The following is a 22,235-nucleotide window of genomic DNA, read 5'->3' as shown; positions in this document are numbered from 1 at the left end:
AACGTCATTAATTAGTGACGCTGACGTCTATTAAAATGATCAGAAGCACAAAACACTGAAGGTAAACAGTTTCCATCAGGGAGAACCGAGTGGCTCTGAAATCACTTTTTACACACAAGCAAAGTTTCAGTTTCAGATTTATTTACAACTTAGTTCCAAGTTTAAGTTGAATAAAAACTGGCTTTAAACTCAGGATCACAGATGAGCTCCTTTACTATGTTGATCTGTAGGCGTCTGTTCATAAACATAAACCAGCCCAAACTAATTTACTATAAAATGAAATGGTGTTTGTAGAAATTCAGAAAAAAGCCACGTCATTTCCCCCCAAAACGAGGCGGTATTAGCACCCATTTATCTGCGTAACTGAGCACGAGGCAGTAAAGCACATAGTTTATGAAGTGCTACATTAATGATCAATGTGATGTAATATATGACCTTTATTTTAATCAGTTAATTAAAACAGGCTAATCATGGTGAAGACAGTGGGCACAGCAAGAGGTGCCCAAGCTTCTGGAGTCATAGACTCCAAAAATCACTTTGCAGGCAAACCGTAAAATCTGAAATCGTTGGCTAAATATGCTGTTACCACCCCAAACTAAACAACTTTCAGGCATCTTACATCTTCAGGCGCTTCGTTTATAAATGTTAAGGTTAACGCCGCCGTCGGTGTTCCATCTGTAATTCCAACACTGGACCGATATTAACGATAAAAATTTCCCACATGTTTGAACTGGCCACCATCATATTGCTCACCCTTAATCTGGACATCATGAATGCGTTGTTCAGCCTTTCAGCGATGTGTTGTGTTCTCTTCCTCAGTGAAGCTCCAGTGAATTTGCATTCAGGTCCAGACTTACTGTACCACCCCCCCTCCCCCCTTCACTCTTCGTCTGCTTGACCGCTGAGCGTCTGGCTGCCAATTACACACAGAGCATTTTTCTTCTGCTCACTTGGCTAAGTGCTCTTTTACTCCAGACGCAACATTAAAAGATGATAGATTGGGGAGAGAGCGGGCAGAAAGGTTACGTGAGTTATGAGCGCTTTTGTGGTATGAGAGCGTGTGTAGCTTCGCATGTATTGTGTGTGGGCGCTCAGGTATTTAGCCCTTTGTAAGGACCAAATGCTCTCATGACAGAAGAAAACATGAACATTTTGTGGCTGTGAGGACTTTTGGCTGGTCAGAAGAAAAAACCTTCTCATGTACCTGTCTTCTAAAATCGTAGAAAGCAGAGAAGCAGAGGAGGGAATATTTTTGTACATCCATCTCACTAAAACTAGTTCTCGTCCACCTGTTATCATCACTCTGCAACAACATATGAGCGCCTTACAGACTCAGACCTCCTAACACAGGAGACGCTGGGGAAAAGCGCTTAAAACTGTGGTCAGGGTTCTTAAACTGGGCCTTAGAGTATGTAACAGGGTTTACTTTTAAAGGTCTTGAGGTGGTCATTAGCTGCTGTACTATTTCAGGGCTTAGATAATTAGGCGATGGACGTATAGACAGGTTTGAGTTTGTACTCGGAAATGATTCAAACTTGGCAAAAAGGTAAAGGATGTTTTTTTTCTATGCACAAAATAGACACAAAGGTGCTTCAACATTGAGGTTCTCCAGCAGGGTCCTACCTTGTGTAAGGAGAAGGTTCGCACACAGAAGGTGGCCAGTTCAATTGTGTCCAGCAAGGTGACCTGGGTCATTCCATAAGTCTCAGTGCCTCGACTCGGCCAGTACTGGTCACACTTAATCTGAGAACAGACAGAAACATGACGTTAGTCAAGATCTAAACAGTTGATATCCAGGATGGAATTCAAATGAATTTATAATACAATTAATATTCAAAAGGAATGTATAATGTATTTAATATCTGGAACGGAGTTCTAATAAAATTAATATGCAGAGTAAATGTTGAATAAAAAATAATAATATCCAGAATCATTTTATAATAAAATACCCTTAATGAAGTTCTAATAAAAGTAACATGCAGAATTGTGTTAGAATAAAATATGCAGAATGAAGTTCTAAGAAAATTAATAACCAGAATTATTTTATAATAAAATGTCCAGAATTAAGTTAAATTAAAATTAATATGCAGAATTATGTTAGAATAAAATATGCAGAATGAAGTTCTAAGAAAATTAATATCTGGAGTTAATCATTTCTAAAATTTGTAATTAGAAATTAGAATTTGTAAAAATTAATATCCAGTTATACAAACTAATATCCAAAATGACATTCTAATAAAATCAATATCCAGTATGAAGTTCCTCCAAAATTAATACCCAGAATGATGTTCTAATAAAATTAACATCCAGGATTCATTTATAATAAAATTACTATCCAGTATGAAGTTATAATAAAATGAATATCCAGGATGTCTCATTCCAAAATTAGCCATCAATTCTTACGGCAGATAACTACAATTTTGTACACAGATGTTTTTAGTACATTATTAATCATAGCTTATTTTTGTTTACTAATGTCTTGAAATGTAAATTAAAAATGTTTTGTTTACAGTACGCTGACACTCTGTTACTGAATATTACTGAAAATAGAATAATATGACAATGACTGGAGGCTTTGAATGGTAGTGTACACATCACAGTGCGGAGAAGATCTGGCAACTGCAGGGGTGTCAGCTGATTCTGCGAATTCCATCTCAGTTCATGACCGTTCAGCTGGACTGGGGCTCCGTTTCCTGCCTGTACTTCACTCCTGTACCAGTGCAGACTTTTACAGCGATTAACACTACAGGCTAATTAAAAAGGGAGTTCTTGATATGATCATAGTCCCTGCTAGAACCCTACTGGCTCCACTTAAACACAAACTGAGGCTGAAAACACAGCTGAGTCTGCCCCGCTTCACTGACTCTCAGTCACTGCTGACCGCGTGATCTTATTGACAAGCGGCTGGACGAATCAGCACGAGTCCACGATCTCTTTCCCCCGCCTCACAGACCCCCCACACCCGCCCCATGTCCATTCGGCCGACCCTCGGGCCAACTCTACATCAGCCTGGCAAGTGTTTTCCTGCCCCCTCTCAGACCACCACTGCAGGGATGGACCCCCGGCTAACAGTGAATGGACAGCGCCGAGCATCAGGCTGGCCTGCTTTCTGATGTGATGCGACAGCGCACCGCTGAAAAATGTGCAGGTTTAACGCGTCCCCCTGCGTTTTGCACTGACTGGGCCTGAAGCCCTCAGCACTGATCACATCTGACAGCAGCCTAATGCGCCGCGTGCAGCCCAGACGGCCCGAGATGGAAATCATTTTAGAGCACGCAAAGGAGAGTCTAATTAACCCCTTCAACTCTAATGACCTGTCAGTGGGTCCGCACTCTCAGAACTACATAACTTGCATAGTGGTAATCTAAGGGAATCTAAGCACCCATTTTTAAAAATTCTGTATAATTAAATTGTTTAAATGTAAAAATCGTTCAGAGCGGCTTGGCGTGAAATTGACAGGTGATGGAATCAGAGGACACTTGCAGGTTTACTGATGGTTTGGAGATTCAGAGGCAGTAAGTTCCTCTACAATGAACCATTTTCATCAAACTACTCTGAATGACTTTGTTTTCATGAATTGTACAGAAATTGTGATAAATCATAAGAATTCTCCTTAAAGATATTTGTGCAGGTACATGATTCATTCATCAAGGTACAATGTAGATGTTCCCTCAAAGGTACAGCAGTGGTTTTAAGGTCCAATTTTGAACCTTACATGAGTTTTTCCAGGTGAAAAGTTCATATTTGTACCTTTTCATAGCCGAATGTTTTAAAACAGAACGGGGGAATAAAAGCCCTGGAGGCGAGGCGGGGTGTGTGGAGTCAGTTCAGCTTAGAACAGATCATTTCAGTGGATTATGGTTCAGTTATGTTCCCTGACTAAAGGTACTGAGATGGACCCTTGAGGGCCTCACCCTAGAGACAAGACTGGCACTGCCTCAGTGACAGTTCAGTACCTTTATTTCTGAGAGTGTACGGACCAAAGTACAGACAAATTTCAAAAGTACAGTAAGTCTGCTAGTAGCATTGCATAGTTTGGTCCATGTTTATATACAGACAACAATGTCTCAGGGTTAGACATCTGGGGTTGGAGGTGGGGAAACGCTGTAAATTTGACTGATTTAAGATTAATGGTTGAAAAATAAGCCTGTATATTAAGGGCTAAAGCCAGTATTCAGGTAAAAGGCTGGAGATTTAGGCTGGTACACTCTCAGAAAAAAAGGTACGACACTGTCACTGGGGCAGTACCCCTCTTGTCACTGCGGTGGGACCCTCAGGGGTACATCCCAGTACCTTTAGTCAGGGAACATAATTGTAACAGAATCCACTGAAATTTCTAAGCTGTACTGACTCCACACCCCGACTTGCCTCCAGGCTTTTTTATTTTAATGTTCTGATATAAAACATTAGTTTAAAAAAGGTACAAATATCTACTTTTCCAGTAGGAAAAACTCATGTAAGGTACACCATTGGACCTTAAAACCACTGTTGGACCTTTGAGGGTACACTTACATTGTTTGTACCTTGATGAATGAATCATGTACCTGCATAGTACCTTTGTTTCTAACAGTGCAGAGCAAAGCTTCTGGATAGGCCTGATTATGGAAAGCTGAGCCTGGTGAAGGAGGAAGCCTCCCACTAAGGGATTCCTCTCTCTCGGTGTTAAATGGGCCACAGCATCCAGATGGAAGAGGGAGATAATTGTCAGCTATGATTGGAGCGAGTGAGTCCCTTTCTTGCGCTCCATCTCCACCTCCTTTCTTCTCATTCATTCAGCCAGTGATGACATTTCAGCTGAGATAATGTCTAGTTGAGTGTGCTGTGAACCGTCAACTCAGCTGCTTCCACAAGATGCTGCTTGTCACAAGCACGTTAAGACACCAGCCACATCGTGCACACCATGATACCCAACTCCTGTTACGAGCAGCTCACAAAGTATGTAAAATAGCCCCTGCTGTCGTCCATAATGGGGCGAAGAAGCCAATAACTTGATACACCTAATAAATGAATTACAGGCTTTAGAGAGGCTTACCCGCGACTTCTCCTCTAGCCGGGTCATCATGACCACAGTAGCTGACCTCTGCTCCCACACCATTCTCCAGAAATCTCCGAACGTCTCTGGAAGTGGGCCTTGTGTGGCAATGTAGGCATTCTGCTTCCTGTAGCCATCAATGTAGTTGGCATTGATGTAGTCGCTGCCTGTTATGCCTAGAAATGGAGAGGAGAGGGAACAACTTTAAGTGGTAGGACCAAAATAGTGGACAAGCTATTCACACTAGCCACTTTATTACATGACAGCCTCCATCATCGGACTGTCCACATCTACCATTCTAGGATTGCACATTACATGACCTATAATATATTATGCAGCTGTGTACAGTGGCCTACCAATCACTCACACTATGACATGGAGCTGCTCCAGTTTACATACACACTGATCGGGCATAACATCATGACCACCTCCTTGTTTCTACTCTCATCGTCCATTTTATCAGCTCCACTTACTGTATAGCTGCACTTTGTAGTTCTACAGTTACAGACTGTAGTCCATCTGTTCCTCTGATACTCTGTTACCCTGTTCTTCAGTGGTCAGGACCCCCATGGACCCTCACAGAGCAGGTACTATTTAAGTGGTGGATCATTCTCAGCACTGTGTTAGTGTGTGTTGTGCTGGTCTGAGTGGATCAGACACAACAGTGCTGCTATTTTGTTCTGTACTGTGCTTTGATCATTTTCAGTCCACCAAACAAAAATATTGAGCAGCGTCCTGTGGGCAGCGTCCTATGACCACTGATGAAGGACTAGAGGATGACCAACACAAACCGTGCAGCAGCAGATGAGCTGTCGTCTCTGACTTTACATCTACAAGGTGGACCGACAAGGTAGGAGTGTCTAATAGAGTGGACAGTGAGTGTTTAAAAACTCCAGCAGCGCTGCTGTGTCTGATCCACTCAGACCTGCACAACACACACTAACACACCACCACCACATCAGTGCTACTGCAGTGCTGAGAATGATCCACCACTTAAATAGTACCGGCTCTGTGAGGGTCCATGGGGGTCCTGACCACTGAAGAACAGGGTAACAGAGTATCAGAGAAACAGATGGACTACAGTCTGTAACTGTAGAACTACAGAGTGCAGCTATACAGTAAGTGGAGCTGATAAAATGGACGATGAGAGTAGAAACAAGGAGGTGGTCATAATGTTATGCCTGATCAGTGTGTATGTAAACTGTACCAGCTCCATGTCATAGTGTGAGTGTGATCCATCACCTCCTTGTTTCTATTAATTTGCAGTCAAGTGACAAGAAGATCACAGATTCTATCAGGCTTCATCCTGAACTGCTACAGAGGGTAGGAAGGGTTAAACTGGGAGAATGCATTAACAGTATTAACACACAGTGGTGTTCATAATTTACTGTGCTAACCTAATATACAGTATTAGTGCGGTTACAGTGTAATAATGGTAGCTACTGAAAAACATGGGGCCCCTGGTTCGAGCATCAGAACAGCAGAGCTGGGTCAGAGACTCCTGAGACGCTTGGGATGCGAATCCATCAGGGGAAATAATTCTCATGAGGGAAGCCATAAAGCCTGAGTCACTTTCTTTCCTACTTTCTTTCCTTTTTCTCTCTCTCTCTCTACCAATTTCTACTGTATTTTGCCGTACAGTGGTCGGACCGTGCTGGTCTGATTTAGGACCTGATCTAGACTCTGCTACAAGCTGGAATTAAACAAGGCTAGGGGTCTCTCGGCCTCTCTCTCTCTGCAGCCTGTCAGCTTTAGCCAGCAATAAATCTCCCCTAAAGTAGCCCCCACCCCACCTTCTACTACTGGACGCTGCCTCTATAGCTGAAGGGTCTGAAACAGTGATCCATGACCAGCTGCTGTGTCCAGCTCCAAACTACAACCACCATGAAACTGCCCAACAACATAACACACCAAAGGCATGTAAGTAGAGAAATATCTAAAATATATATTTCTAAGGTTTAATAGTTAAAGAAAACAGACTTAATTTAAAGGTTAATATGTAAACAATGTCATTCAGAGTGGTAGGAAATGCTTCATTTTAGGGGGACTTGTCCATTAGTGGAGGGTGATATGACAAAAATATAATATTGTGAGATTCAAGTTTTCACAATTCATATTTTTTCAGACATCTGATCAGTTGGAACAGAGGAAAAAAGAACTAGTAGTACTACATTAAAAAATACTATCAAAAACTATCATAAAGAAATACTATCATAATGTTAATTGAACGTTTGGCGTACTATGTTGCACTAAATCCAATTTAACGGGACAAATTTTGCTCTCTTTATAACGTAACATGCAGATGGTCAGTGTACGACAAGTACTGCTGACATCCATAATGCGCTCAGGAAAGCGCACTGTATTGCGTTGTGACATAATATATCGTGATATCGATATATATCGTCATATTGCCCAGCCTTATTACCCATTCAGAATCGTCCACAGTGGTGGTGATGGGCGCCAGACATCTGACAATCTCAAAAAACTCAGCCACAGAAAATTATTGCACGAAATGGTTGATGAATGAATATATTACCTGATGTCTGAGACACTGTTTTGTGATGGGTTTTTTTTTATGTGTCCCAAAACTTTAACTTTTTTTTTTTTTTTAGCACCGTTTCTTTTTTTTTTCCACCAGCACATATAAAAACTCAGAAGTGGTTTTTGATAGTAAATAAAATGGCTAGATCTGCACTGTAGCCCTGCTGAACTCTGGTTCCTATTACAATTAAACTCTGAACGGCTTTGTTTACATCTCAACGAATGAATTATACAGACATTTTGAAGTCCTCCTTTCGAGTCCTCTTTATCTTATTATCTTATAAAAAATATTCCCATAACTGCTGTTTTTCGAGGTCACTGTCCAGTCCTAAACTCAGCAGAACAATATAAGATAAATCTTAGTTAATTACACCATGGATGCCACACAAAAAGCCCAAACATGGGTCCACGGTGCCAAATTGTCATTTCCATACTTTAACAAAGTGCAGCGAAACACTCGGCTGGGTTCATTTTCCAGCTCCACCAAAAACAGAGAAAAAGGCAGAAATTAGTAATCGGGGGGAAAGAGAGCAGCATTAGAAAGCGGCTCATGCATCTGACAGAGCGGTGGTGGCGCGCAGAGCTTTAGTGATAGCTAAGTGAACAAAAAGACGGCAGCGTGCTTGAATTGTTCCGCTGCTGCAACTAATGGCAAAATCACTGCGCTGTAAAATGGAAATTTTGAACTTGATTAATTTATGTATTTATGGGCGCTGTCTTTGTGATGATTTCGTTACGCCATGTTAAGGCTCGGTAAAATAGGGTTGTTGCGAACTACGGCGAAAAGAAGGAAAAAAAAATCAAGGTGAAATGGAAATAAGCAACGCTCACAAAGAAAAACTAAATCTTGGGGGGAAAGGAATCGTAAATAGTTGTGGGAATTCTGACGGATGTAATCTGTTGCTTCTCGGAAAATGAGCTTGGAAGGAAAAAAAACTATTGCCGCAGCTCTTACGGAAACCAACTTTAATCAAAAGAAACATTAACGCCAAACGTTCCTTTCAGAACTTCTATTCTGCAGGAAAATGTTTTTAAATCAATTTTTAAAGAAGAAAATAGAACATTTTCATGCGCTTACAACAAGATGACGATGAGAAAACATTACCTGAATTTGTGAGGCTGTAAATCGATGGACCCGTACTCTAGTACAACATATCAACGCTCGCTGGCCGCTTTATTGGAAAACCCTCCCTTGTAGCTCCACCTTGCTGGTGTACACTTAAGAGACTGCAGTCAGTCTGTTGATACACAGTTTGTTTCAGCCAGTCTTCAGCCCTGAGGTCCAATTCCAGTCCTGGATTTTGTAATGACTGGTAATGAACTGCCCTGATGGTGCAACTGATTGGACATTTAATGTCATGCATACCTGGGATTACAAAAAAACAGGACTGGAACTGGATCCAAAGCCTAGATTTGAAGACCTCTGCTCCAGCCCTTCATCAGCAGTCAGTTTCTGAATACAGACCCACTCTTTGATGGATGTGTTTGGGTGGTGGACCATGCTCAGCTTAGCAGACTGATGTGTGCTGTACTGAGAATGATGATCCACCACCCAAATAATATCTGGACAACAGTAGCCCTGTGGCTGGCCAATGATGAATGGGGTAGGCTAACTGTCCAGCACCAGATGGACTACAGTCTGTAACTGCACATCTACATAGCGGAGCTATAAGTTGTTTCTAATAAAGTGGCCCATGAGTGAATACACTTAGTAGGCGTTTCTAATAAAGTGGCCCATGAGTGAATACACTTAGTAGGCGTTTCTAATAAAGTGGCCCATGAGTGAATACACTTAGTAGGTGTTTCTAATAAAGTGGCCCATGAGTGAATACACTTAGTAGGCGTTTCTAATAAAGTGGCCCATGAGTGAATACACTTAGTAGGCGTTTCTAATAAAGTGGCCCATGAGTGAATACACTTAGTAGGCGTTTCTAATAAAGTGGCCCATGAGTGAATACACTTAATAGGTGTTTCTAATAAAGTGGCCATTGAGTGAATACACTTAGTAGGTGTTTCTAATAAAGTGGCCCATGAGTGAATACACTTAGTAGGCGTTTCTAATAAAGTGGCCCATGAGTGAATACACTTAGTAGGCGTTTCTAATAAAGTGGCCCATGAGTGAATACACTTAGTAGGTGTTTCAATTAAAGTGGCCCATGAGTGAATACACTTAGTAGGTGTTTCTAATAAAGTGGCCCATGAGTGAATACACTTAGTAGGCGTTTCTAATAAAGTGGCCCATGAGTGAATACACTTAGTAGGCGTTTCTAATAAAGTGGCCCATGAGTGAATACACTTAGTAGGCGTTTCTAATAAAGTGGCCCATGAGTGAATACACTTAGTAGGCGTTTCTAATAAAGTGGCCCATGAGTGAATACACTTAGTAGGTGTTTCTAATAAAGTGGCCCATGAGTGAATACACTTAGTAGGCGTTTCTAATAAAGTGGCCCATGAGTGAATGCACATGGTAGGCGTTTCTAATAAAGTGGCCCATGAGTGAATACACTTAGTAGGCGTTTCTAATAAAGTGGCCCATGAGTGAATACACTTAGTAGGCGTTTCTAATAAAGTGGCCCATGAGTGAATACACTTAGTAGGCGTTTCTAATAAAGTGGCCCATGAGTGAATACACTTAGTAGGCGTTTCTAATAAAGTGGCCCATGAGTGAATACACTTAGTAGGTGTTTCTAATAAAGTGGCCCATGAGTGAATACACTTAGTAGGTGTTTCAATTAAAGTGGCCCATGAGTGAATACACTTAGTAGGTGTTTCTAATAAAGTGGCCCATGAGTGAATACACTTAGTAGGCGTTTCTAATAAAGTGGCCCATGAGTGAATACACTTAGTAGGCGTTTCTAATAAAGTGGCCCATGAGTGAATACACTTAGTAGGCGTTTCTAATAAAGTGGCCCATGAGTGAATACACTTAGTAGGCGTTTCTAATAAAGTGGCCCATGAGTGAATACACTTAGTAGGTGTTTCTAATAAAGTGGCCCATGAGTGAATACACTTAGTAGGCGTTTCTAATAAAGTGGCCATTGAGTGAATACACTTAGTAGGTGTTTCTAATAAAGTGGCCCATGAGTGAATGCACATGGTAGGCGTTTCTAATAAAGTGGCCCATGAGTGAATACACTTAGTAGGCGTTTCTAATAAAGTGGCCCATGAGTGAATACACTTAGTAGGCGTTTCTAATAAAGTGGCCCATGAGTGAATACACTTAGTAGGTGTTTCTAATAAAGTGGCCCATGAGTGAATACACTTAGTAGGTGTTTCTAATAAAGTGGCCCATGAGTGAATACACTTAGTAGGTGTTTCTAATAAAGTGGCCCATGAGTGAATACACTTAGTAGGTGTTTCTAATAAAGTGGCCCATGAGTGAATACACTTAGTAGGCGTTTCTAATAAAGTGGCCCATGAGTGAATACACTTAGTAGGTGTTTCTAATAAAGTGGCCCATGAGTGAATACACTTAGTAGGTGTTTCTAATAAAGTGGCCCATGAGTGAATACACTTAGTAGGCGTTTCAATTAAAGTGGCCCATGAGTGAATACACTTAGTAGGTGTTTCTAATAAAGTGGCCCATGAGTGAATACACTTAGTAGGTGTTTCTAATAAAGTGGCCCATGAGTGAATACACTTAGTAGGCGTTTCTAATAAAGTGGCCCATGAGTGAATACACTTAGTAGGCGTTTCAATTAAAGTGGCCCATGAGTGAATACACTTAGTAGGTGTTTCTAATAAAGTGGCCCATGAGTGAATACACTTAGTAGGTGTTTCTAATAAAGTGGCCCATGAGTGAATACACTTAGTAGGCGTTTCTAATAAAGTGGCCCATGAGTGAATACACTTAGTAGGCGTTTCTAATAAAGTGGCCCATGAGTGAATACACTTAGTAGGTGTTTCTAATAAAGTGGCCCATGAGTGAATACACTTAGTAGGCGTTTCTAATAAAGTGGCCCATGAGTGAATACACTTAGTAGGCGTTTCTAATAAAGTGGCCCATGAGTGAATGCGCATAGTAGGCGTTTCTAATAAAGTGGCCCATGAGTGAATACACTTAGTAGGTGTTTCTAATAAAGTGGCCCATGAGTGAATACACTTAGTAGGTGTTTCTAATAAAGTGGCCCATGAGTGAATACACTTAGTAGGTGTTTCTAATAAAGTGGCCCATGAGTGAATACACTTAGTAGGCGTTTCTAATAAAGTGGCCCATGAGTGAATACACTTAGTAGGTGTTTCTAATAAAGTGGCCCATGAGTGAATACACTTAGTAGGTGTTTCTAATAAAGTGGCCCATGAGTGAATGCACTTAGTAGGTGTTTCTAATAAAGTGGCCCATGAGTGAATACACTTAGTAGGTGTTTCTAATAAAGTGGCCCATGAGTGAATGCACTTAGTAGGTGTTTCTAATAAAGTGGCCCATGAGTGAATACACTTAGTAGGTGTTTCTAATAAAGTGGCCCATGAGTGAATACACTTAGTAGGTGTTTCTAATAAAGTGGCCCATGAGTGAATACACTTAGTAGGTGTTTCTAATAAAGTGGCCCATGAGTGAATACACTTAGTAGGCGTTTCTAATAAAGTGGCCCATGAGTGAATACACTTAGTAGGTGTTTCTAATAAAGTGGCCCATGAGTGAATGCACATGGTAGGTGTTTCTAATAAAGTGGCACATGAGTGAATGCACATGGTAGGTGTTTCTAATAAAGTGGCCCATGAGTGAATACACTTAGTAGGTGTTTCTAATAAAGTGGCCCATGAGTGAATACACTTAGTAGGTGTTTCTAATAAAGTGGCCCATGAGTGAATACACTTAGTAGGCGTTTCTAATAAAGTGGCCCATGAGTGAATACACTTAGTAGGTGTTTCTAATAAAGTGGCCCATGAGTGAATGCACTTAGTAGGTGTTTCTAATAAAGTGGCCCATGAGTGAATACACTTAGTAGGTGTTTCTAATAAAGTGGCCCATGAGTGAATACACTTAGTAGGTGTTTCTAATAAAGTGGCCCATGAGTGAATACACTTAGTAGGTGTTTCTAATAAAGTGGCCCATGAGTGAATACACTTAGTAGGCGTTTCTAATAAAGTGGCCCATGAGTGAATACACTTAGTAGGTGTTTCTAATAAAGTGGCCCATGAGTGAATGCACATGGTAGGTGTTTCTAATAAAGTGGCACATGAGTGAATGCACATGGTAGGTGTTTCTAATAAAGTGGCCCATGAGTGAATACACTTAGTAGGTGTTTCTAATAAAGTGGCCCATGAGTGAATACACTTAGTAGGCGTTTCTAATAAAGTGGCCCATGAGTGAATGCGCATAGTAGGTGTTTCTAATAAAGTGGCCAGTGAATGAAAGTACAACATAGGTGTTTCTAATAAAGAGGCCAGCGAGTGGACGTACGTGGTAGGTGTGTCTAATAAAGTGGCCCGTGAGTGGATGTACCAGGCTAGTGTTTCTAATAATGACGCTGACCTTCGATGGGTGCCAGAATGACGCGGGAGTGATCGTACGCGATGACATTAGCATAGCGGTTCTTCGGTTTGTTGACCTCCAGGTTGGAATGCTCCCAGGTGAACTGCTGTCCTGGATCGATAGACTGCAGGGAGAGATAGAGAGAAAACCATCAGGGCCACTGTATCCTACAGTACTGTCAGCATTAACACATTTACAAAGGAGAGGAGAGAGAGAGAGAGAGAGAGAGAGAGAGAGAGAGTGTAATATACTGCATACAGAGAAAAAGAGAGAGGGGGCCCAGAGATGGAAAAGGGGAAAGAAGGCCAGAGGAAAAGGATGAAGTGAGAGTGAAGGAGAAAAACAGTGTGTCAGAGAGAGAGAGAGAGAGAGAGAGAGAGAGAGAGAGAGAGAGAGAGAGAGAGAGAGAGAGAGAGAGAGAGAGAGAAACAGACATAACACAATGATAAAACTCCCCCACCGTTATAGTTCCAGTTATAGAGCTGTAATTAAAAGCCAGTCTGCTACAGTTTCACGGCTGAAGAGAATCCAGCCAGGTACGCTGAGACACATCACTCCTCAGACAGTGAATAATAGCAACGGAAATATTGATAAAGGATTGTGCTCTTCCTCCAGGAGGAAATGGATGGGGGGGTAGTTTGTGTGTGTGCGCGTGTGTGTGTGTTGGGGGGGGGTTTGGGTGTCTGCCCTGACACTCACAAGATAAATGCCGTTGCACTCCCTATATGAGAATTCTGAATAAATATTCTATTCCCCGTTGGGGTAATTTAGTATTCCATTATGATTCTGAGCTTGCACTGCCGATGGCTTTTTCTCTTTCTCTCTCTCTCTCTCTCTCTCTCTCTCGCCCAGCTTTGGGGCTTGAAGGATGTTTTCATTTAGGGCTGTGGCAATACATGCTGAAATTGGGGCTAAATAAGGCACAATAAGTTTCTTGATGTAGCAGTTTTCCCTGCAGTGATTACAGGCAGAAACGCTGGAGCGCCAAGAGTCTCAGTGCCGCTGCTATTCACTGCGCCCTCTGCAGGCCAGGGCACTTCAATACAGCGTGACTATCCGTTTGATCACTTCTTACTACGGTGATTAAAATGATCAGCCTGTTTTGTTAATGTGCCTTTAAAACTAATACATACAAGGATATTTGGACTGTTTGGGTGGAGAGTACATACTACACCAAATACTTATGTGAAAGATTTTCCATGATATGAGTCCTTTAATAATTCAGAGGTAATAATACTCATATAAGTCTATGCTTATTTCTCTATAGGAAAAATGAATTGGATTCTCAAAAATGGGCCCTCGGGGAAACAAAAATGTTCCAAAAACTAATATGTTTTGTCACATGGACATTTTTCCAGTAAGTGTCACCAGACCCTCTGAATTATGAGGTCATTAAGGAGTCGAAATGTGAATATTCATAGACAGAAGCATGGAATAATTTACATCATATAGATATCAGGTTTAGAATATTTTAGTCTACTACAGGGCATGACAGTGGCTGAAATAAACAATATTCATTTTTCCCATAGAGAAAAACTACTTAGACTTAGTACTTAGTACTTAGCATTTAACTGCATACTCTGGACTCAAATGCAGTCTTGCGTAGTTTCTAGATTTGGACAACATTCACAAAATGTTGGTAAAGATTCTATTTAAACGAATGTAGCACTGCAGCGCACAACTCAATCTATCTTAAAATACCCACATTTAGACTGTTATTCATTTCAAATGATATTTACTTTGTATGGCTTTGATAAATCACACATGCTGGTGACATTAAAATCAGGGTGAGCTTCATGTTTAGCCTGAAAACCACACCTCATCTGTAAGTGTGACCTTTCACATTCAGACAAAAGAAAAGTCAGAATGCACTCTGTTTATGAAGACTTGTACTGTATGCATTGTTTTTGTCTTATTTCACTGAAAGTTTAATGGACACCTGCGGCAACAGAAAGGCCTTGGCCATCATCTTCTGCTTGGTGAATAAAAATATTTCGGATTATGATTCTGATTACTTGCTTTGTCTGATTTCTCTAAAAGTGGACCTATATAGAGAAACAGTGGTCCCACACCGTCCTGCCATCTAACTATCAATCCTTCCTTCTGCCTCTATAACACACCTGACTCAGCTCATTATCGGGCCCTTGATGAGTTTAAGCAGGTGAACGAGCAGGAAACCGCAAGCAGGTTCAATATAATGGATCTCTCTCTTAGCTTAGCGGTTACAGAGAACAAAAGCCCTCCTCTCGCTCTCTCTCTCTCTCTCTCTCTCTCTCTCTCTCTCTCTCTCTCTCTCTCTCTCTGTCTCCCCCTCTGTCTCTCTCTGCCCCCCTCTCTCTCTCTCTCTCTCTCTCTCTCTCTGTCTCCCCCTCTGTCTCTCTCTCTCTCTCTCTCTCTCTCTCTCTCTCTCTCTCTCTCTCTCTCTCTCTGTCTCTCTCTCTCTCTCTCTGCCTCTTTCTCTTTCTGTCTCCCCCTCTGCCTCTCTTTCTCTCTCCCTCTTTCTCTCACTCTGCCTCTGTGTCTCGCTCTCTGTCTGTCTCTCTCTCCCTCTCTCTCTCTGTCTGTCTCTCTCTTTCTCTGCTCCCCCCCACTCTCTGTCTGTCTCTCTCCCTCTGTCTGTCTCTCTCTGCTTCTCTCTTCCTCTCTTTCTCTCTCTCTGTCGCTCTCTCCCTCTCTCTCTGCCTCTCTCTCTCTCTCTTTCTGTCTCCCCCTCTGTCTCTCTCTCTCTCTGCCTCTTTCTCTTTCTGTCTCCCCCTCTGCCTCTCTTTCTCTCTCCCTCTTTCTCTCACTCTGCCTCTGTGTCTCGCTCTCTGTCTGTCTCTCTCTCCCTCTCTCTCTCTTTCTCTCTGTCTGTCTCTCTCTGTCTCTGCTCCCCCCACTCTCTGTCTGTCTGTCTCTCTCTGCTTCTCTCTTCCTCTCTTTCTCTCTCTCTGTCGCTCTCTCCCTCCCTCTTTCTCTTTCTGTCTCTCTCTCCTTCTTTCTCTGTCTCTCTCTCTCCCCGTCTCTCTCTCCATCTCTTTCTGTCTGTCTCTCTCTCCCTCTCTTTCTCTGTCTCTCTCTCTCTCTCTCCCCGTCTCTCTCTCCGTCTCTTTCTGTCTGTCTCTCTCTCTCTTTCTGTCTGTCTCTCTCTCTTTCTCTGTCTCTCTCCTTCTCTTTCTCTGTGTCTCTCTCTCTGTCTCTCTCCCTCTCTCTCTCTCCCTCTCTTTCTCTGTCCCTCTCTCCCTCTCTTTCTCTGTCCCTCTCTCTCATCTTTTTCCTTCAGCACAGCTTGCTACTAAAAATCAATCACTCAGCTCCGCTTGGCACACTAAGGCGCCCAGATGAGCAGCCATTCATCAAGAAAATAACAAAATTAAAATTACACTTCTCCTTTTAATTCAGTCATTTATTTTTTTCTGGAGAGTCAGAGAGAGAGAGAGAGAGAGAGAGAGAGAGAGAGAGAGAGAGAGAGAGAGAGAGAGAGAGAGCGTGCAAGAAAGAGAGAGCGAGAAAGAGCGAGAGAGAGAGAGAGAGAGAGCGTGCAAGAAAGAGAGAAAGAGAGAGAGAGAGAGAGAGAAAGAGAGAGAGAGCGAGAGAGAGAGAGAGAGAGGACAAGTGACGAGTCTTTAAATATGCACTAGCATCTCTCTCTCTCTCTCTCTCTCTCTCTCTCTCTCTGTTTTTCTCTCTCTCTCTCTCTCTCTCTCTCTCTCTCTCCCCGTCTCTCGATCGACAGTAATCAGAGACGTGTGGACTGTGGGCTCTGGGCTCGTGACTCTGAGAGGACGAATCTGTCGTTGTATGCAGCTTCGCTGTGTTGCTACATTAACAAATCACACTGAGGCCCCAGCACATTATTTCTTCATGATGAAAAATATCTTTGATTAATAATGCTTTGGCTAGTTCATGATGTCCCCGGTCATAAAACTGTAATCTACACGAGTAAAATTTAGCCAAGCTCTAAATGCTCGCTATGCATTTTAACCACACTGTCCCCAGTTTAGTCACTGCAGGCTAGCTACGTCTCTCTCTATCCCACAGTGCTACCAAGCTGGGATTCCGACGGCCAACAGGGGTCACGTGAAGCTCCGCTGCATCTCTCCAAACCGCCGCTAAGGAGAACACCAACATTACGTCAGCCAACAGACGCCGGTTGGGCTCGGTTTCATCTGCTAACCTGTGTCTGCTAAGCAAACTAGCCACACAAAACAAACAATATTTACTTCTAACGTCCAGCACTCGGGCAATTTCTCTCCTTTTGGTTAATGTCCTTATAATATTTACTGGAAGGGTCATAGAGATCCCTCCTTTCCTCCACTTCATGGGTGAGTTTCTCCTCATCCATTTTAGATAGAAGGCAGAGCCAAAAATAGAAACGGGCATCTGTCAAAAACAAACAGTGTATTGTGCTCTGCTGTTTACAGCTGGTGTAGAATAAGAGCAGTTTGGTTTGGATCGCAATCCTCTGACAACGGGTCCAGCACTTAGACAGGAGACACAGAGTGCGTTTACATGCACTCAATAATCCGATCATATTCGGAATCCTGCAGTTATCGGATTATTCAAATGGTCACATTAACAGCACACCCTGATCTAGAAATCCGATTAAAAAGCTGATAAAGAGGCTGGGTTTTAGCTCAGCAGTCAGATTGCTCAGTGCATGTGAACTCTTACTCTGATTTCTTTCCCCTTTCTCAGTTTGCGCGTGTGCAGAACCGACTGCTGTAGCGCAGGTAAGCGAGCAGCGTTTAACACGGCACCTGCAAGACGCAACAAAGCGCTTTTGGAGCGCCGCTGAAACCAATTACATTCTCCACGAATATTCCTCATCTTTTCAGGTAAAGTTTTGAGTTTTACATTCCGTTTACGTCACGTCTCCTTCTGTGAGTTCACTGGCTGGTTGCAAAGCAGAAATCTGATTACTGTCTGACTCGTAGGCCTGGAGTTTTCATATTGTCTGATTTCTCAAGTGCATGTAAACACATTGAACGGATTACAGACAAAATATGATTTTCTGCAGTTATTGGATTATTAAGTGTGTGTAAACACACTCATTGTGTTACAATTTCAGCATTTGGCTGACGCTCTGATCCAGAGCGACTTACAATTTGATCATTTTACACAGGGAGGCCAAGGTGGTGTTAGGAGTCTTGCCCAAGGACTCTTATTGATGTAGTGTAGGGTACTTTTCCAGGCAGGGGACTGAACCCCAGTCTACAGCGTAGAAGGCAGAGGTGTTAACCACTACACTAACCAACTGGCGTAGTTGGTGTAGTTGGTTAGGACGCAAAATGTCAAACCAAGAGGCATTTATTTTAAAATCACTCAAGGTAGCCGCTGTGTCTTTTCAGACTTGTGCAGGTTTGCTTCCAAAAACTTCCATTAATGAACACAAGCTCTCCGACACCACCGTAGCCCCTGACTTCCATCTCTGTGCTTTACAGCACCCTTAGTGCAATTACCAATAGTAAAGTGTCCAAATACTTTTCATGTGGCCATTTTATATCATATAGTGTCCGAACCCACATAAAAGTTTGCTCAATGCTAACTGAGGCACTATAAGCCTCCATTGCTCCAATAGGCATATTAGCCAGGTAGCTCCAGTGTTAAGAGTCAGGGCACCCTGTTGGTTCCCTCACTAATCTGTCTCCATGCTGTAGACCTGCGTGAACTGCAGGGTGGGCTTACGGCCGTGGTGCTGCAGCACAGTGTAATTTAAGAGCAGGTGGTGGAGGAAGATGTTTGCTGTATGCAAACGAGTCTGATTCAGCAATCCCCGTTTCTAATCAGCAGCACAATTTCATTCCTGCGGCCAGCAGCCTGATTTGAGACAGGCTAGGAGCTCAGACAGCTGCGCCGGCGCTCTGCTTCAGGACAGCTGCCCCTCCGCCGCTAAATCTTACAGCCGGAGCAGCTCCGAGATGAAAAGGGCGACCATTTATCAGCCACAGCACGCAAGCGAAGGCACGCCTTACAATGACTGCCTCCCGGCTATCAGCCCCAGAGGATGTGCTGAGATTCTGTGAGAGAAGAAGCTTCAGGTGGAAGCGTATTCAGATCCAGGTGTTATGGTTGTGATTTTACCTGATAGCAAAGGGTTCTCTGAACTCGGAAGAGAAAAGAGGCGCCTCGTATCTCACGTTACCCTTTCATCCCAGTTTACCTGCGTGGTATCCAAGGATACAAGTACATGACACACTGAACGGCTATGGATATTAGAGCCTCCGACATTTAATGATTTTCCTTTGAAGTACGAGGGGAAGAGTTCCGAGTACTGGAATTCCGCAGTGAAGACGACGCTCACAGCTGTGAAATCGTCTCTGCTCCTGCCATGGCCTCCAGAATTCATTCAGGAGGCAGAGAAGGACTTTTATGTTTAACCAACGTCACAAACTCAACGGAACCCTATTACTGAGGCAGTGAAAAAACAGTGTGGTGTGAGTCGTCCTGCACGGAGCCCTGCTGGTGACGTCCTGTATGAATAAAAACACCACAACTTAACTATCTTTTCCCCACGCTTTACTAAGTCATGCGCACACGTTAGGATCTCATTCCCACGCATTATGTGGATTTCTCTGGGACGTCACCAGCAGGGCTTCGCAAAACTGGAATCACTGTAAACCTTTTTAGCCGTGTGGAGACGATTCAACATCATTTACATGACAAAATTCTTGTAAACTTTGATCAAGTGTAATAATTTGTGCTCTGCCTCTGAAACAGCTCGAACTTTTATGATTACTTCACTGCGCACCAGCGGGTGGGGATCAATATTAACCAATAATATGATGTTTCTCTTCCTCCTTCCATCACATCCACCTTTTCAGAGGGAGAAAACGCTCAGCTGGCTCCGAGACCCTCCCTGTCTGCGCTTTCGCTCACTAACAGTCACAATAAGGAAGGAAAATGCATAAGATTTTAGGGATACGCTGAAATTTCATCCGCAAAACTATTTTTGGTCAAAGGTGGCGTGTTTCTTTTTCATCTGAAGGAGAAAAAACGCTTAAATAAGCACGCTGAAGTGTCAAAATACAGCATTTAATGAATCATTTGGTCAAGAAAATCAAAAAGTGATTAAATCTACTTTTTTCCTTGTTTTTTCTTTTTGGCACTAGTCACCACGGATGCGTTCGAACAGCTTAAGCAACAGCAGATCAACAGTGAAATACTCAAACATGGTCCTGCAGCTGCGTTCTAGACAATCTTGAATTAACATGCTTTTCAGCATTAAATGATGTTTAATCTTTAATGTAAATCACATAAATAACACTAGAATAACAGAGTAAGTCATTACCTTTTGTTACTAAACTTATGTTTTACCACATGTGTTGAAAGTTACTGCAAACAGGTGCGTCCTTTAGATCTTGCTGGTGTGAGTTCATGGCTGTTTCTTCTCTAAGGCTGCGTTCACACAGCAGGTAAAAGTGGCCCAAATCCGATCCTCATATGTGACACAGATGTGTGTCTGAGTGTCAGTGTGAACGGATGAACCGCACCGAATCGGACATTTTCAATTCCGATTTGAGACGCTTTCATATGTGGCACTGAAATCCGATCCGCGGCGATCGGAACAGCCAGATCGGAATTCATGCGCCTTTTATGTCAGTCCAACTCGACATTCATCATGACCTCAAGCTGCTGAGACTCATAAATATTTAGGCTGATGTTTCTGCACCAAGAAATTCGAAGAGACCCATCGCAGCCGCTCCGAGTTTGAAGAGGTTTCAAACGAAGCACCAGCCCTAACCCTGGCCCGAATCCGACCCCCCCACCCCTGTTTAGTTTCAACGGATAGTTAGTTAACAATTCGAACATCTGTAGATAATCTAGAGGGGACTACAGTGGACTATCCAAATAAAGTGACACGGAATCCTTTCTTCCGTTTTTCCGGGTGTGTAAAGTCGCGAATATCTGTTTTGGATTCAGCCAAGAATTTTCATTTCAGCGCACCGCTTTTATGTTTCCCATTCATGCTAAGCAACATCTCAAGACAGAGTTCTAATAAAGCTGTAGCTTTACATTACCTATACATTTATACACTGGTTTAATGTCTATTAATCCCTACATTATTATATTTTAGCATGTGAGTGGTGGCAGCAGTGATTGATACCCCTCAAAAGTTTGGAGACACCCCTCCCTTTCTGAAATGTTTGGTTATACCCGCAAACATTAGCACACGGCGGTTATGTAGGTGTGTCTTCAATAATCAGCTTCATGTTCATCAAAGTATCTTCTTCTGAATAATGATTTCTCTGCTAAACTACTGATAAAAGCACAATGAGCACTGATGAGCTCTGACATTACAACCAGGGGATGAGACGGGTGGGCTTCGGAAGGGTTTTTATTAGTGTCGTCGTTTCTTCAGTTTTACAGGACCTCACCTCGTACTCCTGGGAGAGCTTCAGGTTGTCGTTGGCTTTAAGCAGCTCTGTATGTTCAGCCAGTTCGGCGATGGGGATGGGTGGGTGATTCATCATACCTGCAGCCCACCAGGAGGGGGCACGGAGAAAGAGAGAGAGAAAGAGAAAGAGAGAGTCAGTGTAACAGCGATGGGGAAGATGCTAACAGACGAACGACAAAGTAGGGTGTGGGCTGACAGTGGCGGGGTTCAGGAGTGTGCTGGGACGTGAAGCTGGGGTCAGGAGTGGTGGGGGTGATTCAGGAACACAGTCAGGATGGATGCTGGATGATGTTAGGGACACAGTCTGACCAGGCCAGAGCTCCGAATTCTCATTCTGAGCACTCTCAATCGTCCAATAACGCACACAAAACCCAGCGTTTTTATACAAAGGAAATAAAAGCAGGACCTATGGGCAATTGCTAAGGTGGCGAAGAAACCACAGACCAATTACTTCTTAATGCTACTGGGACGAGTGGCTTTTAATAGCTTCACAATAGCACCACAGCGATGAATTTCTCTTTTTTTTGGCTCTATGATAATAAAAAAGACCAAAAAAAAATACCCCTGAGCATGATGGAGCTATGTATGGCGTTATAAACCTCGGCAACAGCTGAGAAAAAAAAAATGATGAGCAATGTTTCCTGCTGACAAAAAAAAAGCCCCTTTTCAAACAGACTAACAGAATCAATGACTTGAAACGGCTTCAGAAATTGCCTTTGACGTATATTTCCCAATCTACAAACAGCATCTCCCAGATCTAGTAATATTTAATGAATGTAATCAAAAGCTTGAATCTAAACTCATCCTAT

General features: G+C 42.6%; 1 protein-coding gene across 19 annotated transcripts in view; it reads right to left on the bottom strand.

Moving 5' to 3' along the window:
- ptprsa (protein tyrosine phosphatase receptor type Sa) overlaps nt 1–22,235 on the bottom strand; it is a 364,902-nt gene that overhangs the window by 30,068 nt on the left and 312,599 nt on the right. For all 19 annotated transcript variants that reach the window (XM_017693300.2, XM_037545527.1, XM_037545523.1 and 16 more), the window contains 4 exons: nt 21,407–21,504; nt 13,050–13,173; nt 5,033–5,208; nt 1,624–1,743 (listed from right to left, as the gene is read on the bottom strand). In XM_017693300.2, coding sequence (XP_017548789.1) covers nt 1,624–1,743; nt 5,033–5,208; nt 13,050–13,173; nt 21,407–21,504 — 518 coding nt within the window. The remainder of the gene's footprint in view (nt 1–1,623; nt 1,744–5,032; nt 5,209–13,049; nt 13,174–21,406; nt 21,505–22,235) is intronic.

The sequence above is a fragment of the Pygocentrus nattereri genome, chromosome 15 (genome assembly GCF_015220715.1).
Source record: "Pygocentrus nattereri isolate fPygNat1 chromosome 15, fPygNat1.pri, whole genome shotgun sequence".
NCBI lineage: Eukaryota > Metazoa > Chordata > Actinopteri > Characiformes > Serrasalmidae > Pygocentrus > Pygocentrus nattereri.
Note: the sequence above shows the minus strand (reverse complement) of the source record. Positions and strands in the feature narration are given on the sequence as shown.